The sequence below is a fragment of the Eutrema salsugineum genome, unplaced genomic scaffold (assembly GCF_000478725.1).
Source record: "Eutrema salsugineum unplaced genomic scaffold, Eutsalg1_0 scaffold_7, whole genome shotgun sequence".
Taxonomy (NCBI): Eukaryota; Viridiplantae; Streptophyta; class Magnoliopsida; order Brassicales; family Brassicaceae; genus Eutrema; species Eutrema salsugineum.
In genome coordinates this window covers 4,622,834-4,649,297 of record NW_006256486.1, presented here as the reverse complement: position 1 = coordinate 4,649,297, position 26,464 = coordinate 4,622,834, and the positions used below count along the sequence as shown (strand labels likewise).

The 26,464-nt window shown below is 31.5% G+C and overlaps 4 protein-coding genes and 1 pseudogene across 5 annotated transcripts; 4 read left to right on the top strand and 1 right to left on the bottom strand.

Moving 5' to 3' along the window:
• Nucleotides 1-268: 268 nt before the first annotated feature.
• LOC18011302 lies at nucleotides 269-1,065 on the top strand. The gene has a single exon (XM_006393301.2). The coding sequence runs from the start codon at nucleotides 336-338 to the stop codon at nucleotides 720-722; it is 387 nt and encodes a 128-aa protein (XP_006393363.1). The 5' UTR covers nucleotides 269-335; the 3' UTR covers nucleotides 723-1,065.
• A 3,365-nt stretch (nucleotides 1,066-4,430) lies between these two features.
• On the top strand, nucleotides 4,431-5,032 carry LOC18011307 (non-specific lipid-transfer protein 2). Its single transcript, XM_006393300.2, has one exon. The coding sequence runs from the start codon at nucleotides 4,527-4,529 to the stop codon at nucleotides 4,818-4,820; it is 294 nt and encodes a 97-aa protein (XP_006393362.1). The 5' UTR covers nucleotides 4,431-4,526; the 3' UTR covers nucleotides 4,821-5,032.
• A 13,328-nt stretch (nucleotides 5,033-18,360) lies between these two features.
• LOC18011306 lies at nucleotides 18,361-19,603 on the top strand (annotated as a pseudogene).
• Nucleotides 19,604-20,134: 531 nt separating this feature from the next.
• Nucleotides 20,135-22,181, bottom strand: LOC18011308. 2 transcript variants are annotated; one of them, XM_006393298.2, is made up of 5 exons: nucleotides 22,076-22,181; nucleotides 21,607-21,735; nucleotides 21,431-21,478; nucleotides 20,492-20,973; nucleotides 20,135-20,407 (listed from the first exon to the last, which is right to left on the bottom strand). In XM_006393298.2, exons 4-5 carry the CDS (start codon nucleotides 20,895-20,897, stop codon nucleotides 20,337-20,339), a joined length of 477 nt encoding a protein of 158 aa, XP_006393360.2. In that variant the 5' UTR covers nucleotides 20,898-20,973; nucleotides 21,431-21,478; nucleotides 21,607-21,735; nucleotides 22,076-22,181; the 3' UTR covers nucleotides 20,135-20,336. The 2 variants fall into 2 exon arrangements, with proteins under 2 accessions (XP_006393360.2, XP_024006215.1); XM_024150447.1 differs by having other exon boundaries at nucleotides 21,607-21,772; nucleotides 22,076-22,165.
• Nucleotides 22,182-23,827: 1,646 nt separating this feature from the next.
• Nucleotides 23,828-24,836, top strand: LOC112082857. Its single transcript, XM_024150461.1, has 2 exons — nucleotides 23,828-24,370; nucleotides 24,447-24,836. Exons 1-2 carry the CDS (start codon nucleotides 23,924-23,926, stop codon nucleotides 24,522-24,524), a joined length of 525 nt encoding a protein of 174 aa, XP_024006229.1. The 5' UTR covers nucleotides 23,828-23,923; the 3' UTR covers nucleotides 24,525-24,836.
• Nucleotides 24,837-26,464: the final 1,628 nt, after the last annotated feature.

Here is a 26,464-nt window from a genome sequence, read left to right as displayed (position 1 = left end):
TTAAAATAAAAAATTAGTATTCGAGTGGCTTTGAATGATTCAAAAAGTTATATCAATATTGGGATAATAGCAACAGGTAGGTCTTAAATGAATATTGATAAGATACCTATTATTTATGTCAGCTAAGTCGGCAGTATTTCCACATACGTAAAACCGTCTGCAATTTTTATATAGTTTGTAAAGCGACAGAAGAAAGTATTAAAATTACAAAAAAAAAAGGAAACAAGTATTAAAATTACAAATAAATATAAAAAATGAAAAACGTCTACGTTAAGAAATCATTCATCAACATTTAAAACCATCAAGAATCATTGAGCTTTTCTTTCAAGAACGCGATGAAAGACCACAAAACTCTACTCCAACAAAGAGGAATCGAAGAAGAAAATAGAGCAAGAAATCAGATCACCGTCTCGCCGCCTACAAGGTCTCAAACCGTAATCGCAAACGCAAACGCAGCTTTAACTGGTCCGTCCGAAGTCGCGTTTAACGTTTGTTGCTTATGCGTCTATTGTCCTCTTTGTGTTCTATGGTGCTGCATCAAACAGCCTTGTACAATCGGATGGCGAGCCATACTAAAGGCCAGACGCCAATTAAGTGGTTGTGGCGGCTGCGGCAGAAGCTTTAGCAGGAGGGTTTTGGCCACTGATTATTCGTCGTTTTCGGATATTGATTCCGATGACGTGAATTGCAAAGCTCATAATTGCTCTAAAGGAAACCGGTGATTATAAAACTTTTATAGAATTTCATAAATTTCCCAAACTTTCCTCATTCCTATTCCTCCGATCTGCGACTCGATCGTCCTAAACGCGGACGCAAAAAGCTGGTGTTGACTTCTCTTAATGATGAGCTGATGAAAAATATTGCGATTAAACTCTAAATTATTAATTATCGAAATAATTTAAGATGTTATTGTGATGGACTAAAGATGTATATATTACTTGGTTGTTAAAAAAAAGTTTATATTATTTGGTGAGGAATAAAGCTCTTTTTTTGGCATCTGTAAGGAATAAAGCTGTCATGTTGTGCCTTTTCTTCTTCAGTTATTTTATAAAAATAAGAAAAAAAAAAACAGAACAGAGAATTCAACCAAGAAAATAACAATATTCACGTAATGTGAAAATTTTAGATTGTAGTGTGTAGTACTATATAGCCACGAAGAAAACAGTATGATAAAAATAGAGTTGATTAGGTAGATGACCAAATTAAGTAACCTAATCATATGAATCAGTGAAAATATGGTAAAGAGAATAACTGGAATAAGAGTCGTATATCTGTATTTGTGATGGATAACTGGGCCGAAATAATGCAAGTATACGAATATGTTTAAAGGGGTTAAGTTGGAATTTACATTTGGAATATAATCCATTCTTGTTGGGGATTATGGTAATTAGTGTTGTTGGTAAAGGTGTAACCCTATCGCGATGTAGCCTATTTTTGTTTTCGTGGGTCTGAATCAAAAAATAGGAAGATGTTAAAGCATAGCCATTACTGTGTCGTTGGTGATGCCAATTTTCGTTAAATTTGTTAACTATATTACTATAAGTAATGGTTAGTTTGAGATGTATTTTTCGTTGATAGACTATGTGGTTGTTGTTTGTCTATACCATGAATCAGTGATATAGTGTTTTTTGATGTTTTACTTACTCAATTTTGGTGTTTGTGGTATATGTGCAGGTTGGAAGAGTTAGGATTGCTAAAATGTATAATAGTGAATAGATTTTAACTAACTGATAGGAAGAGGATAAACAACTACTTCAACGTATAATCGAGAAAACATTTTAACTAACAATATTTGCTTCGTTATATTTGCTTCGATCCGTTATCCGTCTCGATTTCGGATATCCGTAATTTTATGGAGCAAAGCAAATACTAAAATTCAATATCTGTTAAAAACGGAGCAAATCACAAATACTAAAATAAATCAAAACGGATATCCGCTCCGCTCCGATATAAGTATATATGTATATATAGATAGATAATAATTCATATAAAATGTATAATTATTATATATAAATATAATTTTTATGAGTTTTTTTATAAATTTGATTATTATAAATATTAAAACTTAATAAGTTAAGTAAAAAAATATATTTTTAAAGAAAATATTGTCATTTTTAGCTAAATTTTGATTTTTTAAAATTTTATTTTAAATATATTATTATTTAAATATTTTTATGGGGTGGATCGGATATCCGGCAAATATTTAAATTTTTAGCGGATATCCGGAAAACGGATATCCGAATAGTTACGGAACGGATACGGATCAGAAACATGATTATCCGGACGGAGCGGAGCGGATCACGGATATCCTCAAAATCCAGGATATCCGCTCCGCGCCCAGTCCTAATGGAAGAGAACATTTTACATCCCATCTCGATGATCAGGCTTTCGAACAAATCTAAGACTAATGCAGAGATCAGAGATCGTATTGTGATGGTTTAAAATATGCTTGGTCTGATACAAATCATTATAAAAAGAACTATAGTACAACTGAAAAAGAAGTCGAAACACATTGGGAAAAGTTAACTGTTGTACAATTTACTTTGGTGAGAATTTTCAATAAAAAGCGAATACATAGAAATAGCAATAGAGCTTGGATCGGAAAAATATAATCTCAAATAAATCGGCAAGCAATAATCATGACTGATGGTTGTGGCACCACTCACTACTCACCACTCAGGCACTCACCAGAGAGTGAAGCCTTAATGCTTAAATCATCATAATCTATTTGGAATCATTTTTAGGTATATGATTAGAGTGCTAGAGATTATAAATATTGCTTTGTCTGTGCGAGGGAGAAGAGATGGCATTAAATAATATTTTAGTCGGTAGTGGTACTACTAACAACAATAACCAATATTTTGACTTTTCACAGAGTAGGTAGTCTTGGAGAGTTTTATGCTCATTATATTAGAGTTATCAACATGTATATATGTGTAGTTATGTACACAAAATATTTGAAAATATGAAATTTATTAGTAATTTAGAATACAACCGGAAACTACCAATAACATAGAGTTTCGAAGCGCATATATTAACTTAATTGAAAAAAAAAATATTACCAACATGCAAAGAAACATGTTTCCATTGTTCTGGATAGTGTGAATTGCTTTTGGCAGAAAATTTCCTAGACTATAGACTAATTCGTAGATCGATTCTTGCTTTTACTACAAAAGAAAAATCGTACTACCAAAAAAACAAAAACAAAAAAGAAATAGAAAACATAGAAAATATCGTAGATTCTTTTCTTCTTCTTTTCTCCTGTAGATTAATTCTTATATTTTACTACCAAATAAAAATCGCTGATTAATTTCTTCTTCTTTTTTTCCTGTAGAACAATTCTTATCTTTACTACAAAAGAAAAATCGTAGATTAATTCGTTTTTTTCTGTAGATCAATTTTTTTTTTGTTTTGGTGAAAAGTTTGTTTTTCAAATAACCTAATATAACAACTGATATTTTCTTGAACTTATGTTGAAAAGCAACAGATAAAAATTTAAATAATCTGGCTTAATTTCAAAAGAGCATCAAATCAGTGATTTTCTGTCAATTAAGCGCATCTCGTATTTGGCCGATTTTCTGTCAATCATCAGTGGTTTTATAAGAATTAAAATGCATTTAAATTGCAGTGCAAGTGTATGTGGTGTATGTAATTAAAAGCGGTGGAATCAAAAGATAATGCAAATATATGGTGAAGAATAAGAAGTGGGTAACACCATCGAAAGCAATTAAATGGTCAAAGTCATTAACATTTTCTTTTAAATGAAATAATTTTTATGGTCCCGCGGTTGTCAGTTATTTGGGGGTAATCCAACTATCCAAGTGAATAGAATTGCTTTCATGGATGCTATATCGATTGATTTTCTTGTAATTATGTTAATACATGTTTTTAGCAAAAAAATTGTAGAGTCAGTATGTGTCTCACAAACCAGTGATAACTGATAAGGATAGACAAAAGTTAGGGAACTGAGATAGCTAGACTGCTAGAGAAGTAGAAACCTTGAAAACAGAAACTCATATTTTGTAAATTCTTTCTCAGATTATAAGCCATACCTAGTTTTAGATATCTTGTACATATACGAAAATATCTTATAGCAAAACTCACATCAATATTGTTGAATGAAACAAAATGGTCGAAAGAAAACAAAGATCGAAACAAGATGTCTGATATCACATGTGTTACAGGAATTCTACATAGTATCCAACATTTTTTTGTCATGTTTCAATAATTAGTGCACGGAATTGATTGAACTAGAACACTTACAATGAATGAAGTGAAGCAAAATTCCTCAACCCAAAAAAATGAATAAACTAATGTCGACAGTTGATTATTATAATAAACAAATTGGAATTTAAACTAAAACATGGTAAAAAATATATAAAAATAAAAGAGAAAGCTTTATCACACTTTCCCTTCTCTATAAATAGTAAAGAACTCTACATAGGTATAGATAGAACAAACAGAAATCAGACTCAGAACAACCACACAACACAAACACAGTCACAGAGAATCAAAGAATAAGAAAAATGATGAAGTTGATGATGGTTCCCGTTTTCGCTCTCGCTGCAGCGATTCTCCTAATGACGGTGGCTAAAGTCCCCGTGGCGGAAGGAGTGACGTGTTCGCCGACGGAGCTGGCTTCATGTGCGCCGGCGTTTATGTCATCTTCGCCGCCATCTGCGTCGTGCTGCGCTAAACTGAGAGAGCAGAAGCCATGCCTTTGTGGCTACCTGAGAAACCCTAGCCTCCGCCAATACGTTAGCTCTCCAAACGCTAAGAAAGTCGCCAACAGTTGCAAGATTGCTTCCCCAAACTGTTAATCAATAACCATGATTAACTAGTGACAAGTTTCACTGATTATGAGTGGTTAATTATTGGTTAAAGTGGTTATACTACTGTTTCGAATAATACTGGGTGATGATAATAATCATTATCATGTTTTAATGTTTTGTTATGTGTGTTTCTATATACCAATATATGAAAAAAAACTTGGGGAAAAGAAAAAGCAAAAAAAAAACTGTCTTTCTTTTTAGAATAATGTTTCTCTTTTGGAGTAATGTTACATCGGATCTCTCTTAGACCAAGTCCAACGCAGGGTTCTAATGGGTTCATACATGGAGTTTATAATATTTTTTGGATTTTATTTAATGACAGAAGCCCACTTTAATTTTGAACCGGTTCTAATATAAGGGTTTGTAGAAACTTTTTTTGGAGAGGTTCAAAAGTGACGTGTGGCATGATCTAATTGGAAGAAGAAAATTTTTTTGGAGAAAACGTTTTGGTCTCTCTTTCCTCGACGACATCAAACACTTCCACGAAATTGAGTTTTCTCTGATTGATTTTGGATGACTGAAACAGTATGAAGCATTGGGATGGTTGTGTGCAGGCCCCTGTCTATGTACAAAACATAGATACATTAGCTTATGGGCTATTTTTTAAAAATAAAAATTGAAGGGTCTAATTTAAACTAATTGTTCATTATTAATTATTTAAATTGAGATTTAGTTTGAAAATAAAACGTTTTCTTTGATAAATTTAGCAACTAAATTAATAACACAATACAATATTAGACAACATACATAGCCACCTAAATAATTAGACAAATTAAAATTAAAATTATCATTTCAACTTCTTATTTCTTTGTTAAAGTTTTGGAAACTTCTTACTCTCATTTTATTCTTTCTGAACAACGACATAATCAATAGCTATTTGTCAATTGTTAATTTTTTTAATTATAATTTTGTTTCATCTAATGTCAGATTTAGTTTGATTTGTGATTTGTTATTCTAATTTGTATTTATTTTGTTTACGATAATGACTGTTATTACGAGTTTATATGAATTTGAAATGATAATATTATTATTTTGTTTTATATAAATTGGATTGATTTTATATGAATATGAGATGAAGATGGTTAACTAGAGCTTTTAACACAAAAACGGGTTAACTAGGGTTTTTTTTTAAATCCGCTTACGGGCTCAGTATCTCTGGGCACGGCTCTGGTTGTGTGGTGGTTTAGGGTTGGTTCTTCGCGACTCTGGGTCTGCTCGCTGTTTTGAACGATAAAGCTTCAAAGGTTCCATTTCTAAGTGAAAATCAACTTCTTCTGTAATTTATCTTTCGCACTACACAAATGCCTTCTCGTTGTGGTGTTCTGAGTGTAATTTCGCGTCTTGATTCAGCCAGAATATGCAGAAAGTAGTCATTATTTTGCTACAAAATCTTACCTTATGCTATTCTGTTGATCTACTTTGAATTCGAGTAATCAACCACATTTGTCATTTTTTATGGCACTAATATGAAACATATACTTGGCATAGGCTTATTTCTGATATAAAAGTTATTTTCCGAATCTTCAGATAACCCATCAGCGAAATGTGAAAAGAAAACATAGAATTCACCAAAAATTACTCGCATAACAGAATGTTCTTAACATGCTCTTTTCTTCATCTGCTGAATGCCGCTGTGTTTAGCTCTCAGCTTTTGCTTTTTGCCTGTTTATGAACATAAACGACATATTCTTGCGGTTTGCTATTAATTCTGACCAAAGTATTGGAAGAGATGGATCTTTTATCAACATTGTTTTCACCATCATTGATTAGTTGATTGAGCCTGTGCATAGTTATTGGAAACACCCACAATGTTCTTGGGAACTTGGTGCATGCTTAAGCTCATACGCGTGTAAGAAAAAACAAGAAGCCTCTAGCTAGAGGTGTATCAGCAGCTAAAGTCTATTATTATTCCGATTAATAGACGAGCTGGAGATAATTTCTTAATATAGTGTTTAGGGAACAAATTGCTTTTTTTTTTTAATGTTCATCCCGTTAATCTATGAGTTGGTTCTCTTAATGGCCACTGGCCAAGCATCGTGACTTTGTATCAAGGCTATACCATGAGTCTTATAGAATATGCTCTCTGGCTTCTTGTCTGTAAGATGAATTGCTGCTGATGTTTTTTTACTCTAGTAGTCGTTCCATGACGTCTCAGCTATCTGCTTTTGTGTTTTTTTTCCATCTCATTGTGGTACTTGTTTTTCCATTTCATGATCATCTCTTACTGTGTTGTTGCAGCAGACACCACGAGTGTATCCGTATGTCAACCTGAGAGTGGAGCTTGGAGGAGAGCCATAGAGGCCTATCAAGTGATGTGCTCATCAAACTAAAGCGTGTTTTCTTCACTGCTCTGTTCTTCAAAATGTTTTTTTTTTCTGCTCAGAACTTGAAGACAAAAGAATAAGAGAGACTGTTGGTTTTATTATGTGTTGACTCTGTAATTAACAGTGACCATTTGGGTATGCATAAGAGAAAGACATCCGTTTTCAGCAAATCTGAAACTGTATTCGGTTGTGTTTAAGCGATTAGATAGATGTTCAATATGTATTCAATATATGTATTTTGTATTTTAAAATTTTCATTGCATGAATAATAATTTGGTTTGTAATCAAGGATATATGTTACAAACTAAAAATTGCAATTTAAAAAAAAAAATTCTATGAACTCCATTACAGGTTCAGGGTTGGAACCATAAAAAATGAGAAGTTCTTAACTTCTCAGCTTAAAAAAATCTATATATATAAAGTAAAATGTCCTCTCTTCTCATGATGCCACATCATTTTCTTAAACTCTAAAATTTTGACACAACATCAATGCATTTATTAATTTATAATTTATTATATTTTGTGTCATTATACTTTAACTATCATCCATTAATTTATCAAGAATATGAAAAGACACTCTTTATAAATAATAATTTATATATTAATGAATTTATTTATATGATTCGATAGATATTAATAGTAAATCGTAAAATATTAAATAGCCGGACTTGGGTCCAATTTTGCCAAATCCGAGAAAAAAATTCTCTGATCCGAATTTTTTAATATCTAAAAATATTCAAATTTCTTTTAAAACCGTTATAAAACACCAGAATATAACAAAAGACATAAATTTAAAGAAAGTTAGAATAATAGATTATAAAATTAAATGCATATTAACGGGTAAGAAATATTCGCACGAGTTTCAAAAAGCTTGAGTGACAATTATATCATTTTCTATTTTAATTATTTTTGTTATTTGTAATAGCATATCATGTAATAATTTACAAAACAAAATTTAGTTTTTAAAATGACTACTTAAATAATAATATAGAGATGTGAAAATGCATATTTTGTGAAACAAATTGTGGTACCACAAAATATTAACATGTTCAACCTAATCTTTGAAACATAAAATGGGTAAAGTTTCCCTTAAAAATTATACAGAGCTCAGGTTAGAGAGGTGACATTGAGAGTGACTAGAAAAAAGAAAAACCTGAGAAAGATAGAAATTTCAACCGGTCCAATATGTTGTGTGTGGTTCAACATGTTGCATTGACGAGGGAGAGAGAACATAAGAGGAAAAAGGAGAGTGAGAATGAGAGGGAGAGGGAGATGGAGATGGAGATGGAGAAGGAGAGGAAGAGGGAGATGGAAAGGGAAATGTGTGTAGAGAAAAAGAGAGATTATGAATATATTTTGGAAATACGTTAGAGAATCGAGATATTTTCAACTAATTAATTGCCTATTACATATATTTTTTTCCTGAATGCAATAATCAAGAATTGTATATATTCGAAAATCATAAACCCATATAAATATAAAGATATCTACAAATTAAATTTGATTTGAAGTTTTAATTGATACATTATTTGATTATTTGATTATTTTTTTAATGTTGCATATAAAATTATTAAATGCTATAAATATATATATTAAATTCCGATACAAAATTTAATGAAAAAAAATTGATATTATAGAGTTTTCTTTTAAATATGTCAATAAATACAATACAAAATTCTGCGCAAAGCGCGGATCAGCCCATAGTCTATTATATAATAGGAGAGTTTTCTCTCCATCTAGGGTGTCCACATCAGCAAACTCTCAAATAACATATATTTTTTTAAGTCTGATTGCATGAGATCAAAGGTGTGTATGCAGAAAGTAAATAGTTTCAAAGCATAGTAACGGTCCAATAAAAATAAATTCAGAAAGCAGATAAGTGTTAGAAACATAAGAAACATAAGCGTGTACATATTAATAATCTTATTTAACATGTAAAAAAAATCTTATTTAAAATCAATCTTTTTACAATAGAAAGTAATTTAAGCAATTCTTAAATAAGATACTCCTTCTGTTACATACATATTATAAATATTTTAAAGATTTTTTTTTAAATTAAATATAAGGTGTTTTCATATTTCTATACAAGTGTTATATTTATTGAATACTATGTGACCAATTAGTCTTTTTTAAAATTAGCTGAATTATTTTATATTTATATTTCAGATAATACTTTTAATGAAAAATAATTTTATATTGTCTTCACCTTTTTAGCTAAAATAACTTATTATGAAACAAAGGAACACTAAAATAAAATTGATATTTTCTTATAAAGTATCGGAAAATATGTTTCACTTATATAGATGAGGTCATTAGGTGAACGATTTTCATAGTTTTAAGATACTAGTAACATCAAATAATGGAAGTTTTCACCCAAACGCCACTCAGCTGGTTGTATCGCATCTAGCATTCGCATATGACATTATGGTTATCGTTTATTGATTATCGAAACAACTTCTATTGGTTTAATTTTTTATTCGAAAAAGTAATTTTAGGTTATGAACTTTATTTTACTGAAAAGAACGATTTCAGCCCACCCAGTCAAACATTGTCCCAAATTTTTCTTATGGGTTTTAGCCCCATACATCAAGGAAAATAATAGAGTCGATACAACTTATTAGTAGAAGTTATTATCACTTTGGTTTTGTATCTTCCTATCTCTCAATTCATTGTACCGTCTCCTAGTTTTCCTCTCTTGCTTGACTTGTCTCAGAGTGTTATTGGAGAATTGATTTATAAAATTTATTAGAGTTTAAGATTCTATAGTTATTGGTTTGTATATTTTTATATTTTTACTAGATTCTACTGTTATTCATTTACAGATTATAAAAATCAGTTGTTATTGATATGATGATTTTTATAAGAGAGAATCATATATATTATAAGCGAAGTAAAAATTTCGTTTTAAGCTCTCTCATTGAATCTCAGAGTGGCTAATTACCCTTTACCCTTCCTTAAAATTATTTTTAATTTAAAAACAAAAAAAATTGTTTACAACTAAAATCACGATTATAATATAGGTTGTAATAATATTAAATCAAATAAAAATACATGATTTTATCTCAATCTGATCAAAATCTACGATTTTATCAAATCAAAAATCACGATTTTACAACTAAAATCACGATTTTACAACTAAAATCACGATTTTTTTAAAAATTAATTTTATTTAAATTAATTTTTATAAAAAAATATTAAAAATCGAAAATTATAATATATAATTATGTTACTCCATAAATCTTTAAGTAAATCTTACTTAATAGATACTTAGATATTTTTTTAAAAAAATATTTATATGAATTAAAAAAAAAACATTAAAAAATGAAAAATCATCATATATAGTTATGTTACTCCCTTAATCTTTAAGTAAGTCTTGATAAATACTTAGATATTGATATTGTTTTTTAATATAAAAAATATATGAATTATCCAATTTGCATAAATTTTAAAGATTTTTCAACCAATTTTTTTTCTTCACTTACACGGTTATAATGTTTAGCGATCATGTAAGCTATATATTTCGTGTGTTTCACATTAGTGATCTTGTGACTTCTTAAAAAAATAGTTTTTGTGCTTTCTAATTTTCTATTCGGTTGTTATTTTTGTTTTATATTTGTTTCTGTTAGCTCATGTAGATCTACATTCTTTTATATATATTAGGTGATACCTTGTGTCTTCCCTTTTATAGCTCTTTCAGGAATATATTTTGTTCTGATGTATATTAGAAGTTGGATTATATATATATTTTATAAATTCTTCTTATTAATAATAGCGTTTGATTTTTTTTTTTTAGGAGGTGGTGTTTTAGCCGGACTTTTTTGATCGTTGATTGTTTAGTTTACTGCTATATCGAAGGGTAACATTATATTTTCTTTTTTGTGCTTTAGGTTTAGATTTGTGATTTTTTACTATCTATCATATTTATGTTTTATATATTAGCCAGTTTTGGTGCACTTTTTTTCTCTTTTATTAGTTTGGGCTGAGTCGAGCTTTTTTATTTATTTATTGATTCTTATCTGTTTTAAATTTTGATTGTTTTTGTTTTTTCTTTCTTAGGTGCTCGCGTTTTATTGTTTCATCTTGCGATGCAACAGATTTCATTTGCTGGTGATGAAGACATACATTATGGTCATGAACCGAACCAGTTTTCGGAATCAGATATGAGCTTTTTTCATGTTTTAAAAAATTATTACAAAAAGATCATGTATTCTGTTTTGTGGTGTAGGCTCTTGGTGAAGATTCAGAATGGTCTATAGGACATACGGTGTCGAAATCCCTCATGGCAATGAACGTGAGTTCACCTGGTTCTTGTGAAGGTTGCCAAGCTGATTGAACTTTTGGAAGGTACATGAAACTTTAAAAGAACACATACAAAAACACAGGTTTAATCATCTGATTATGGATTATTACTTGATCTGATGAATCCTAAATTTATAACAGTTCAAAAGAAGCTTCGGTGAACAAGGTGCAGAATATGGTGGTCTGTGTTTTATCCAAGACCCCACCTGTCGTTGCCGAGAACAAAAGAAAACAAGCTAACAAGAAATTTAGTTCCAGCAAAAATGTTAGTCCACTTGGCATATTCTTACTCTCAAAGTTAGTTCTATTGATAATAATGATGATACATGAACAAAATTACTATTTTTTATTCGAACAATACTTTATTTGAATGGGCTTTGTGTGTGTTTTGTCTCTTATGTCCAGTGTTGGGATATTTTTTGATATTGGTTTCTGGTTCCTTTATTTTACTTATGGGCAAAGACAGGAGAAAAAAGTAACTATTTGTACTTTGATCTTTTGCACGTTTCTCCGACTGAAATCTTTTTCGTGTGGAGTGCTTTCATCTCATGTGTTTCCAGTTGAGTTTGAACCGTTAATTATAAAATGTTGTTTTTGGATCAGAGTAAAGCTTCTCTTGCTTAAGTTTCACAAAAGATGTAAAATTTATGTTTAAGTAGCTAAAACTCTAAGTTTTCTTAAGTTTGTATGTTGGAAGGATTCAATTCCATCTAATTTTATATTTTCTTTATTTTTTAAAATTATTTAATATGGTAACAAATAAATATTCTAGCACAACAATGTGAAAGAAATCGATGATAAATTATATACAAAAATCTGCAAATCTTGGGACCGTGAAATATCACAACCCTTTTGTGGAGACTCCATTTTACTTAAAGTCTTATTTTGATAATTGTTTAATTTTTTGATATTTTTGTTATTAGCATAATTAAGAAATTTTGAGAATTTCGTTTTTTGGTATATATGTCTAAGCTCTTTTTTTAAGTTGATTACCCCGAAAAAGTTTTGATTGTTAGAAAGGAGCAAGCTACAAATGTTAATGCAGTTTTCTTATCTAACAATAATTATAACACACTTTTAAGGAGAGTTTTAAGTTTGAAATGTGTATTTATCTTTTTTCTCAACCTTAAAAGATATAGTCATAAAAAGTACGAAGAGTACGTAATATGAAAAAAAAATCATAAGGAAAAGAAGAATAAACTGTAAAAAAAAAGACTAAGAAAACGAATGTGTTAAATAATAAAAAAAAGATGTGAATGATAAATTTAAATAAGAAATATGGGAAGAAGAAAAAAAAATGAAGAATAAGACATGAAAAAAAAAACAAGAAAAAATATGGACAAAAGAAGAATAAGGAAAAAATGATGAAGAAGAAAGAAAAAAAATAATGAAGAGGAAAAAATAGGAAACGAAAAAACTAGAATTTATCTTAATTAAATTAGTTTGTGGACTATTCAGTTATAAAGTATTTTTAAGTAATTAACTTTGAATTTTTTTTTATATTTTTTTAGTTAACTTTATTTTGATTTTTTATGTTTTAAATAATTGTTTTAATTAATTTCAGTTTATAGCATAAATTTTTATTTTTTTGTTTTTAAAACCTTTTGGTCTGCGCAAGTCGCGGGCTAAATACCTAGTTGGAAATATATGACAAAAAAACTCACATATTGTCCTAATAATACTTATTTGACATTTGTCATTTTTTGACTAAATTACCCTTAATCAAATATAATAGATTTAGAACTATTTTTTTAAATCTTAAAAAATTTCGAAAAATACAAAATAAGAAAGAAATATTTATTGAAAACTCAATTTTGGAAAAATCAAGATTTAAAAAATATGTTATTAATTGTTCTACGAAATCTAGAATTCGTATTATAATTCTACAATTTTGGTAGATTATGTGTTCTGCTATTTGATCTATAATCTACCAAACTTAGAATATATATTCTACCATTTGTTCAATGGACTACCAAGTGTTAGAATAAGTTTTCTTAAATTTGTTTATATTCTACCAAGTTTTTTTTTTTTTTTCGACATATTCTACTAAGTTTTGAATACATATTCTAGCTCTTACTCACAATTCTATACATTTTGTATAATAGAAATTCCAGAGTTCTTTCTTTGTTCTACGGACTTTAGAATCTTTCTTCTGCCTAAATAATTAAGAAAATCTGAAGATTAGTTGCCAAAACTGAAAAGGGTTTTTTTCAAAAAAATTGCGTTTCTTTCATGGTTTTCATCTTTCTTCTCCGTTCCACATCAATTCATTCCTTGTTTGTTCTGCATCAGCTATACTCTCTTATCCTTATGATAGTAAACCTTAATATGATTACTTGAAGATGAAATTATATGAACTTCGTTGGCTTCGTCAATTGTCCAAACCAAACTACCATGAGGTTTCAAGTAAAAGTGTTCTTGACCACCGATTTGAACCTCTCCCTATAATATCCTGTCACACTGACCAGATTGAAAGCATAGCTCTACATCCCATTCTTTTAGCATTTTCTGTTTGGATGGCAGTTTTTAACATTAAAAGCCTCCTTGATTGATAATATATATTGCTGGTAGTTCCTTATATCTAACATTAACATTTCCTGCTGCGGTTTTTGCATTTTCATGAGTGGAGCCATTTGTTACTTCAAGCATTTTGGTTATCTGTAAAAGGCGTACTTTCTTTTGTTACTTTAAGCACTTAAGTTAATCGGCTCATTCAGATCTCAGAGACGAGTGGATAATGAAAGTTGTTGTTATCCTTTGTAACCTTCATATTTCTGAAAATCAATCAATCTATTTAATCAAGTTATAGAACCAAGTTTTTACAAACACATCTTCTACTGACTTTATTATATACACAAAATCAACTTCTTCATTTTCACATATGGAAGCTACCTACTTGTTGATGAGAAGGCTTTCTTTTTCATGTCTTAGATTAAAAAATCAATTAGAACCTCTTTAAGAGGTTCAGCGTTGAACATGCTCTTATACTGTTATACATGATAGCAGAAACCAATACATAAAAAAATTGCTATGCGCAAAAGAATTACACAACATAATTGTTTGATTTCTGTGTGAACTTGAAAAAGAGCATTTCTTCTAAAAAAAACCCCAAAACCTTAAATTGGTTTCTCTTTAGTTAAAGGCTTAAATTGGTTTCTCTCTCACTCATAACATAAAATGAGAGGAGTTTAACTTGTTCTGAAGCAGAAACTACTTCACTTTGCCGTCCGTCAAAGATAAGTGGCGAACTGTTTATTAAAAAAAAAGAACAATATATATATATATATAACTGGAGCAATAATATATAAAACATCATAGTAAAATAATATGAAATGAAACCAAAAATGCTGTTGAAAAGATTTCTAAGTTATAAATAGTGGCGAACTATTTATAAAATACATCTTATAAATAAAGATTTACAACTCTATAGTATCTCATATATTTCTTCTGTTTTAAAATATTGGTCGTTTTAAGTTTTTTCACATATATTAAGAAAGTAATTCAAATTTTCGTTTTATCCATTATTAATGTATTATATAATGTGTTCACACTAATTAATAAATTACGGAAATAAGAATTAAAATAAATAAAGTTATCAAATATTTACATTGAAACCGAAGATGATTTATATTTGAAGCAAAAAATAAACTCTAAAATAACTTATATTTTGAAATAAAGAGAATATTAATATATTATATAATTAGTTTTACATACTAAAATATCTTAAAATGATAAAAAATGTAAAACTATATCAGAAAGCCCTCATTTTTATAAAATAAAAACAAATTCAGAAAAGGAAATTTGTAAAAGTATTTCTAAAAATAATGTACATTGAAAACTAACTCATATTTTTAATATTTGAAATTATTATTTTCAAATTAAAAATTACCAAACACTAAATAAATAAACATTAAATGAGTCTATTAATAGGGTGAAACTAAAACCGTATATATACATGTATAGATAAATTTATTATTTATTTTATTGGTTATATAAATAAAACTAATTAACAATATGAGAAGAGAGAAAGATGCTCTTTATATATATATATAGATGTTTCCAGATAAATAATATAGTGAAAACTTGAGGTAGAAGCATGTATTATGGTAACTCAAGGAAATTAGGTCTCAACAATCTGAGTGACTGGGTCCCTGGAATTGTTTCAATATTTTCAGTATGGATCAAATAAGTAAAGGGGAAATGAAAATCCTAAATAAAAAAGGATGGTCTCTTTCGATACAAACTTGTATCACATAAAAGAAAAAAAAAACTGAAAACCTAATAAAGAAGCAAATAACTAAAAACAAGCTTAGAAATATGCATTCATAAACTAAAAAAAGAAAATAATAATAATAAATCTGAGTTGGGAAGATATCACTTAAGATTCCATACTTAAGAATCCATGATTTCACCTTTTTGCTTCCTTATATCATAAATCTGAGTGGAAAATATACCATTTTTATGATGTTGGGAATATGTCATAGATCTGAGTTCGAAAAGAACATCTTTGAGCCTTAAATCCATGCATTCACCAAAACCAAGACCAAGTTGAAGCCAATATTGAGATTTGAATCTGACTTCAGCTTAATTAGGAAAGTGATGCTCACTCCGGCCACATCTCAATATTTTCAATTTTCGGATTCTAATTTTTTTAATGTTAATTTTAAAAAAAATATACAAAAAATGTACAAACAAAATAAACCTAAATCATATTGAAAAGCCATAAACACACAAAAGAATCCTAAAAACCCTAAACCAAGAAACATACACCAATTATAAAACAAAATTTCATATAGCTAAAACATCAATTCCTAACCAAAACCCTAAAATGATTGCAGAAAAGCCATAAATTCAGATAGATCGTGGGTATAGGAGGATAATTCCTATTTCTTGCAAAATTTTGTGATTTGCGCACAAAATTTTGGATACGAATACTGGAATTTTACTTTTTTTTGGTGTTTAGTTGACATATTACCAAACAAAGAAGATATAATGAAAGGTCTATCTCCTCACTATTTGATGGGTTCAAACCGGGCCAAAAAATAGCATTTTGTTTTGCATCAGATAGAGAGTAAGATGCATAATGCTCTTGATAACAGCCACAGAAGAATGCATTGCCAAAACCATCATCAAAATGGCACAAGATTATCTCGGCAGCAACAATGCGAATCTTTTCTTACCAATCATTGGACAATTTGGTATTATATTACTTGTAAGTATATCCTTGTACAAAAATGTTGTTTTCGTTTACATCCTAGCTCGTACTCTTCATAATAGTGTACGTATATATAGAGTGAAAAAGATACAAAGTCAATTTCGTTTGATTAATTGGACGGTTCATATTTCATGCTACACACGATTCAACTGTTTCGTATTGTCTGTCCACGTGGAGCGCAGGTTGTGTCATTTGGATAAGGATAATGCATAGACTCGTGACCGTTAGCATATATCCGGTTAAACTTAAGGAATAAGACCAGTTCCATTAGAGTTTTATAACAGGTTTTGGGTGGGTTTCTAAACAATTTTCGGGTTAAAAAAAAAAAAGAAAAAAAGCCCCATCAGATCCACAATACATTTTCACTAGGATCTTTCCAGTTGCAAGGGTTTAGTTACACAAGGATGATCGATTAATTTGACATATATTAAGAGCTAGTGAATTAGCAATCTTAAAATATTCTCCTTGTCTATAAAATATTATAATGATTGCAAGAAAATTAAAAAATTTTAATCACAAAACTACTAATAAAAAAAACTTCTCCGTTTTCTAAAACACTATTCAAAAATCTCGAAGATCTGTCCCTCGAGAAGAATGTTCATACAAATTATAACACAACAAACAAACAAGTAACCAAAATATAAATTTGCTATACACAAAAAGTATTACACAACTTTTGTTTGGTTGTGTGTATGAACAGAGACAGATCCGAAAGAACACTCTTGTAAAACTCAAAACACAAACTGTTTCTCTCATTCAGAAGAGAATATATGGGATTTCAACTTGTTCCAAAGAAGCTTCTACGTCACTTCGCCATCGAGATATCAACCAATTATGTAATTTAATCTATCGACCAATTATGTTTCTTTTTCTTTGTTCACAGTCCAAACTAATACAAACATCAATGGTTGAAAGTCTTAAATTTGTAAATAATGAGATCTATTACGTTAGCAAAAAAAAAAAAGATGATCTATTACTCTGTATCTTCTCTTTCGTGTACATTCCAATTGAATGAAGTATCACGCTAAAAATGTTTAAACCAAGCAAAAGCTTGAAGCCATTCGAGGATACACGATAGTTTAATGTCACAGTTTTTGTTGTACAACAAATTTTCATAATTACTTTCTTGTTACATTTTTTGTTGTACAACATCTAACTTGGTCCCCAAGCCTTCAAGTTGGAGGAGCTTTTTAGGGCTGCCAGTATGAAATTTTGACACTAGGAACTGGAAACGTTTTGTGGAGGACGATCCATTGAATTTAAATCATTCCTGAGCATCATTTGCCTACAGCCTACAGGGACATGCATCAATGGGATTTTGTATTCCACTAAAAGGTGCTAAACGAACTTCAAAACAGAGGAATGTATTTTGAAGAAATTTTTGCTGCTGCCTTAAACGACGTTCATCAACACGAGTCGCTTGATTGTTTGGAACAGAGCAATCGTCATGCTTAAGTTTACAAGAAATATAAACTATAACAAGGTACATATAACGTATAATATATTGTATGTAATATGATCTAATAATAATTAAGATATTGTTTTCCATATTATCGAATAGTAAATATATATATATATATGTATATCTATAATGAACTTTGAAGCCCTAGATAGATTGCCTTTAAAACCCTAGACTAAGAGCATGTCAAGTCCATCTGGAACCAAAGGACAAACCATCTTAACACAAAATATGATTAGAGGAGAAAACTCAGATTCCATCCCGATTGATCTCGTCAACGAGATACTTTCAAGATTGCCTGCAAAGTCAATCGCGAGGTTTCATTGCGTGTCGAAGCTATGGAGCTCCATGCTTCTCCGTCCATATTTCACCGATTTATTCCTCACCAGGTCCTCTTCTCGTCCCCCGCGTCTCCTATTTGCAGTCCAACTAGACGGCGAAGAGTGGTGCTTTTTCACGTCGTCTCAGCCTCAGAATCCATATGAAGAGGAGTCTTCTTCTCTTGTAGTAACCGCTGATCGTCACATGAAGTTCCTTGGAGACAACTTGTGTCTAGAGAGTTGTGGTTATGCCTCAGGATGGATCTGTTTCTGTCGACGTACAATGATCTCAGAAGATGATAAGCGTACAGTGATATGTAACCCTAGCACGGGTCAGTACGTAAGCTTACCTATACCTAAAACGTGTGCATGTTGGAGAAGTTTTTTAGGGTTTGATCCCATTGGCAAACAATTCAAGGTATTGTCCATTCGCTGTCGTAATCATAGCTATGATGAAAAGGGATTCCAGTGTCAAATTTTGACACTAGGAACTGGAAATGATTCGTGGAGGAAGATCCATTGTCCCTTAAACCATTTTCCTCAGCATGATTTGCCTACAGGGATATGCATTAATGGGATTTTGTATTACTTAGCTCAATATATATTCTCTGACCAAACATATGAAAGGGGTTATCTGCTAGTTTGCTTTGATGTTAGATCTGAGAAATTCAAGTTTATATACAGAGATTTCATTTGTTATTTGTATCTTACTGAACTGGTCAACTACAAGGGTAATTTAGGCGTGATTACTCAGACGTATGATCCTCCTCCTGGTGCAAGGCCTTCCCTTAAGTTGTGTTTGTCCGTTTTAAAGGATGTCGAGAAACCTGAACCGGAATGGTCGGAATATATCTACCGTTTATCGGAGAATCAATTCCCTAAATGCGCTATTTACGATTTTTGGGTGTATCCAATCGTTGGTGTAACTGCTACAGGTGAAATTGTTATTTCTATGCAAGAAGCATCTAAGCCATTTTATGTTTTTTTTCTTCAATCCCGAAAGGAACACTCTCCTAAGTGTTGAAATCCAAGGTTTTGGAGCTGCTAACCATGGCTCTTCTGAGAAACGTTGGAGAAGTGTTAGAGTCTTTGTAGACTATGTAGAGGATCTCAAGTTTATTACTATGAACGACATCCAATGCTGCAACATCTAAAAACCCACCAGAACAGAAGCGTGAATACAAGAGCACATCATCTAAAGCTCACCTGCAATAAGAAGATGGTCGTAGGTTTGAGAGCATTAACAAATTTGATTCTCTGCGTCTTTTAGATGATGATGATTTTACCTGAGTGCTTCACTGGCTCCTTAAAGTCGTCTAAAAGCTCTGTTTAACATGTAAGTTGTATTCTCTTTGTGCATGACATATGTCAAAGCATAGGTAATGATTACACATAATAACATATATTTGCTCATGAATTAATCTTGAGTTACTAGGGCCGTTAGAGCCAAACCGGCAAGGACAAGTAAACTTGCTTTTATCGTACAAAGATTCTAAACAATCTCAAAGAAGTGTTGCTTGTAGTTCTTAACCTTAATAACTATAAGACATATTCATTTCAAGCGACATTATTATTGTGATGGATAATTAAAACATGAGACGATTATAATGGAGTATAGACGAAAAGCAAAAAAATTTGACTTAGACTAATTCCCAATGATACGTATCTCTATACATCTGTATTTGTTAACCAAAAAGTTATACATTTTACGGTCTATTTTCTTTTTTTTTTTTTTTAACAAGACCACAACCTGTTATATCCTCACTACCATGTAAAAATGAATCGGAGTTTAAAAGAAAGAAAAATTGTACATGAAAATGGGTTATTCACTTATTTGAGAACTGTCTCTTCTCTGTTATCTTCTATGTTGCCACTGAAAAGTTGTATTCAGATTCTCTTTCTCTTATTGTTCTTCTTCTCATCATTCTCATCAGTAATACTCCTTTTCCTCTGCTCACCTGTAAACACAAACATGAATTAAAACACTATATACTAACTCATGTTAGAATCTAAATGATAGAGCAAAAAAAAAGATATCGTACCTGCAGTATTAACATCTCCGGGAAGAGGAGGAATACCATTGAAAACAGCAACTGTGAGGTTATTCCCATTGGCAACAGCTTCTTGATGAATATTATCATCTCCGTGACCATTTCCATCGTCTCCAGACTCTCCACCATCATGTGTTCCATGATTTCCATTTCCATGATTCTCGAGGTCATCATCCCCACCATCGTTCCCGGCGTCATCATCAGAATCTTCAATCAAATCGTGAGTCTCTCCAGGGATCCATGAGACAATAGAATTGTGTAACGAGCCATGATTGTATTCTAGCGAGTTAGCAGACCACGCATTGATAAGAGCGATAAGATGATTGAGTCTTGAAGTGCTTAGCCTGTAGTGGATAGCTATGTACTGTTGTTCGGGGGGGTATGTCATTGAAGCCATCCATTGCTGATTTCAGATTCAAAATTGCCACACGAGAAAATCTGATCCACAAAACTTTTTTTTTTTCTGCGAAAAACTATTTGTACAAATGAAAACATAACCCTTGTTATCTTAACAGAAACACAAAACCATTTAGTATGCCTATTTCATAAACTCCCTATGTACATGACTATCATAACTTAAACCATATCTACGTACGACTACTACTACGCAAGTCACCAAAAGCTAAGAAGAAAGAATACTAGGATTGGATGTCTTAAGCGTGTGCATATCTTTAGTGATCACTACTAGAGAATTAGATTAGTAGATTACCAAAGCTAAGATCAAACAATCATCGGATTCTCGAGTCTAAAACTTGTGTGCCACTCAAAATCACAATCGAATTACAAGATGCAAACTGGTTTTCGGAAAATAAAAGATGGTTGAAAACTACAATCATTGGTGAAGTAATAATACAGACCAATACAAAGGCAGTAAGTTGATCCATATAGGTCAGTAATCATTTAAGTTTAGGTTATAGAAACTAAACTAACCTTTGTTCCAATAGGACCTTCAGGGAAGTCAATGTCAAGCAGCTTCTACTGCAAAAGTACAAGCGTAATAACAGTCATGAACCCTTCAAAGGAGAAGAGTATGAAACAAAATTGCAGAGAGATTAACAGAGACATGAGTAGAGACAGAATCCACACTAAAAGCAGTGAATTATTACACTGATATTACGGTAAAGCAGCAACGATCAACCTATAGTTTGGTAAAGCAGCTCCAATATTGTTTTCTTGTTCTCTTCAAAGATTTCACAAAACAGTTTTCTCAATATCTTTTGCCGAAACTTCAACTCCTGTGCCAATAACATAATGAAGCTATCATCTCCGAGTCTACCAAATACAACAATTTACAGACATCAAAGTGTCATGAGAAGAACAGAAACTTCTGGAAAATTACTTCAATTAAAAATAAAGATCAAGCTCAATTCTACAAATTCATATTCAGTCTTATAGAGGAAAAAACAGCGAGTTAGGAGTTTTAAGAGAATCAAGTCAATCATAAGAACACAATTTCTGCGGAATCGAATCGAACAAGAGTCATCGCGATTGATCTCTCAAGTTCTTTGTTCTCTCTCTCGAATGCGTAAACGAAGATACAGCAAAGAAAATAGGTACAAGATAAAGAAACCTTACCTGGAAGAATCGGAATCGGAAAGTATCGTCGGAGCAAAGCGAAATCGACCGACGGTTTCGGCGAGGAGAGAGGGGATTTTAATTTGCCGTTTTAACAAATGAGGGTAAATACGTCAATTCCATCTCTTTCCATTCAACAGTTAGAACGGAATTGTGAATCAAACCCTTCACTTCCAAATTATTAGCAAATTACCCTATTTTCAAAGAGATGATTTCAAAATGGTCCAAAAATGTGAAATCACACAAACTCATTAGTACTCTTGGCCACGGTATTGGACCAAGAAACTTAATTGAATCTATAGAGAATGTATTGAACTGAACATCTCCAGTAATTTGAGTTTTAATAAGATTTTAGATGATAATTTTTTAAAAAATGGTTATGATTTGATTTAAACCACATAAAACATGGAATTTGGGTCTTTTATAAGTAAGAAACTTTTTTTAATTTTTTGTTTTTGTTTTTGTTTTTGTTTTTTATTTTATAGAATGTTAAATTTTATTCAAAAAAAAAATAAACCTTTTCACAACTCTGTTTTTAACTTTGATCAATTTTAAGACATTAAGAACTCAAAAACAAAGGGATTCTTCTTATTGCAAACCAAGTGCATAAGCCATCCTCATATTTCCTGACACCATTCCTTTGCAAGATGGTAAGCCTGTTGCACATTGTGATGTCAATCTTCTTTGTTAGAAGCTCTTTAGGTGTCTGCTTTTCTCTATATCTGCGTCGATTCCTTTCATACCAAATAGTATGAATGGATGCTTGGAATATATATTAAACAAGAGTCTCATTTTTTCGCTGTAGCACATTGGTTAATTTCAAAACTCATGATATAAAGTTAAAGTCTCTTTTAAAATTATTAAATGTTAACTTACAATATTTTCAATAACAGTGGATTTTAAGAAACATTTACAAATCATATATCATTTTATGTTTTATGTGGTTTAAATCTTAAACTTTTTAAAATCCTATATCATATGATTTGTAAAATGTTTACAAAACTTTTTTAAATCCTATGTTTGAATAACATAAATTTTCTCATTTTAATTCAAATCGCTACAAAGTTCAATACATTCTTCTGAAAGAATTCAGTTGAAGATATAGAATTTCACATATTTTAAGAAGTCTGATGTGAATGGATATTATCCTTCCAAATTATAATCACAAATACATACGGTCACCAATTTATAAAGAGTATTTTAAGGTTTTGTTTTTGTTTCACAAAGAAAGAGTATTATTTTATGTTTTTAATGCATAATTTTGAACAAAAATTTAATTTTAACTTTATGTTTGGTGTTCATTTTCTGTATTTTTATGGTTTTTTAAAAACTTTTTAAGTGCACTCTAATTTTTGAGGTCTTACGAATGATTCAACGTCAAATAAAAAAAAGTTATTGTTTAGTGTATTACAGTAATAAGAGAAAGAACAATTGTTCAATGGATTAATAAGACTAATAAACCGATGTATGTATACTTTTTTAGCTCCACCACTTATCATCGGCTTAATTTTAGTTCCAACTTACTCCACCATGTTCTCATAGTTAAATTCACACTACTTAGGCATGTTACTAATCATCTAGTTTAAATATGGGTTAGTGAATTTCTCTAGTTTAGATCAGTCATTTGTTTCATTTTTTTCTGTCAACATTACATATTGTAATATATGGCATTATATAAATAAGAAAAAAAAACAAAAAAAATCAGAGAATAAATACTAAAAATAACTTTGAACTGCTCGAACCTAGACAAAAGAGGAGACCGAGAGAGAGAAGAACAAGAATAAAAAATCGAATCTTTGAAAGCTCGAAAGAAAGAAAGAAAGAAAGAAGAAGACGCAAAGTTCTTCAATGGAGCCACCTCCTGAAAGATCCAAACGCCTCCATAACTTCACCTTACCTTATCTCCGTTGGGGTCAACAGAGATTCCTCAGATGCGTCAATCTTCCTTCACATTCACATCAACGATCTCCTCATTTTCCTTCTTCTTCTTCTTCTCCTTCTCCGAACAGATCCATCTCCGTCGCTGGAGTTTCGAATAAGAAGCTTGAAGTCGTGGCGGCGGCTCGGCCGTGGAATCTGAGGACGAGAAGAGCTGCGTGTAGTGAACCAGGAGAAGATTCGCCGGAGAAGATCGTCGGAAATGAAATCGGTGACGAATTGGAAAAGGATGAGAAACTGAGATTCTCCGTTTCGTTGTTGAGAAAAGAAATTGAAGATGATTTCTCCACCATGATTGGGAAAAGACCTCCGAGGAGACCAAAGAAGAGACCAAGGATTGTTCAGAAGAAATTGAATGTAAGTTTTTTGGGTTTGCTGAGAAATTCAAATCAAATCGATGGTTACTTAATTTTCTGGAAAATTTTGCTTGCAGACGATTTTTCCTGGATTGTGGTTGTCTGAAGAAGTAACAATGGATTCATATAATGTCCCTGAAGCTCTGGAAACGTGAAAAGGTGTTTACTTTCTTAGCAACAAAAGAAATGTATCAACTTTGTTTCTCTGTTCATTTCATTGTAAACAGAGGTAAATGTAGCTATGTCTCGGATCCGCGAAGAAACCCCAAATTTCTGGTTTCTGTTACTTGTTGTTTGTAAAAGCGGATACTCATTCATAAATGTTTAGTTTAGAAGATGGTATCATTGTGTATCTGTAATTCTCCAGCTGTTTGTTTTTTTAAAATGCAGTTGCTTCAGTGTCTCTATGTAACTTTTCTTTCTTTTTGCATCCAGAAAATAAAAAAGATTTCTTGAATCTTGTCCATATTCTCTATTGTTTCCATTGTGGGTATATTAACGGCTAAGGTATCTTAACACTAAAACTTTGTGTTCTTGAGTATATTTCATGGCTCTGTGCTTTCATTTCAAGAATGTGCTACTCGTTTCAGTTTCACCAATGGGTACATTGGGAAATGTCTGTTGATGGCTGGACAAGCTTCACTGTACTAACACCTCACATGTCTGAGGTTTAAGTGGTTTCTTTCTCTCAAGATTACTAGATTATGTATCAGTGAACTTTATCCGCCTGCATTTTGAATAGAAACAAAACTATGCTGATGTTGTTTAGAAGCTTCTTATTCTTGGACTTGCATCTTTGTGGTTTCCTGATGCATTCTTGTGTGTTATCTTGGCTCTGCTTACCAGATATCATATGTTGTTTGATGATGGCTTGACAGATATCAGACAAGAATCCATGTCGGATTTTCTCAAATCACCTAAGGTTACACAATCCAGGTTCATAGATGCCTGAACAAAAAACATCAACAAAAGCCTCGCAATTTTGTAGAACTTATCTACATTACTTCTTTGAGGTGAAGTTATTCAAGTGATTAAGTCAAGAACAAACTCTGTTTATAAAGAATAACTCTTTTTATTATGTTTAGAAAATCTCTCAAAACTAAACACCAAAGTATGTATCTCTCATTGATGCAACTTCATCAATAACTTACATATATATAGTGTTAGGACAACTTCCCTAAACACCTTTTCCTTTTTCTATTAGAACTAGATAACTCCTAATCTAATAAGGAAATATTCCAAAACCTTATCTAATTAACTTAACCGACTTGTTAAGCAATATGGGCTTTGGCCTTAATGTCGATGCTTACTTAACATTCTCCCTCTTAAGCTTCGACTTGATCTTGGACATGTCTTGAACTCCTATTAAACTTCTCATTTCGTTGAACTTGATCTTCGCCAGAGCCTTAGTAAGAATGTCGGCCTTCTGCTCAACTCCCAGCACATGCTCCACATCGACTAACTCCTTCTCAATGCACTCTCGTATAAAATGGTAGCGTTTATGAATATGCTTGCTCTTACCATGAAATACTGGGTTCTTGGTGAGTGCCATTGCTGACTTGTTGTCGACCTTGATGACAATATGCTCAGTCTTCCACCCTGTGATCTCGCTCAAAAGTTCTTGAAGCCAAATAGCTTGTTTAGCCGCCTCTGTTGCTGCCATGAACTCAGCTTCGCACGAAGACAGAGCCACTGTGTCCTGCTTCTGCGAACACCAAGTGATTGGTGGGGAACCAAAGTAGAAAATATGTCCGGTGGTGCTTCTTCCATCATCCGGATCCACATTGTGACTGCTGTCACTAAAACCAACGATCTTCTTTGTTCCTCCATGACAGAACTTCAAGCCAAACGTGACTGTCCCTTTAAGATACCGTAGAATGTGCTTCATGATGTTGCCATGCGACTTGCGAGGACTCTGCATATACCTGCTAGCAACTCCAACAGAAAAAGCCAAGTCTGGTCGCGTGTGTAACAGATACCTTAAGCACCCTACATTCCTTCTATAACACGTAGGATCGATCTCTTCTTCTTCTTGAGCCTTTGAAACCTTTAATCCGAATTCCATGGGTATTAAAGTCGGATTGCAGGTCTCTAA

Bases quoted from the DNA above. Each gene is read 5' to 3' on its own strand.
- LOC18011302 (XM_006393301.2), top strand. From the start codon at position 336: ATGAAAGACCACAAAACTCTACTCCAACAAAGAGGAATCGAAGAAGAA.
- LOC112082857 (XM_024150461.1), top strand. From the start codon at position 23,924: ATGGAGCCACCTCCTGAAAGATCCAAACGCCTCCATAACTTCACCTTA. The intron at 24,371-24,446 runs GTAAGTTTTTTG...TTTTGCTTGCAG, and splicing joins TTGTTCAGAAGAAATTGAAT to ACGATTTTTCCTGGATTGTG.
- LOC18011308 (XM_006393298.2), bottom strand. From the start codon at position 20,897: ATGGCTTCAATGACATACCCCCCCGAACAACAGTACATAGCTATCCAC. The intron at 20,408-20,491 runs GTACGATATCTT...TTGTGTTTACAG, and splicing joins CGGAGATGTTAATACTGCAG to GTGAGCAGAGGAAAAGGAGT.
- LOC18011307 (XM_006393300.2), top strand. From the start codon at position 4,527: ATGATGAAGTTGATGATGGTTCCCGTTTTCGCTCTCGCTGCAGCGATT.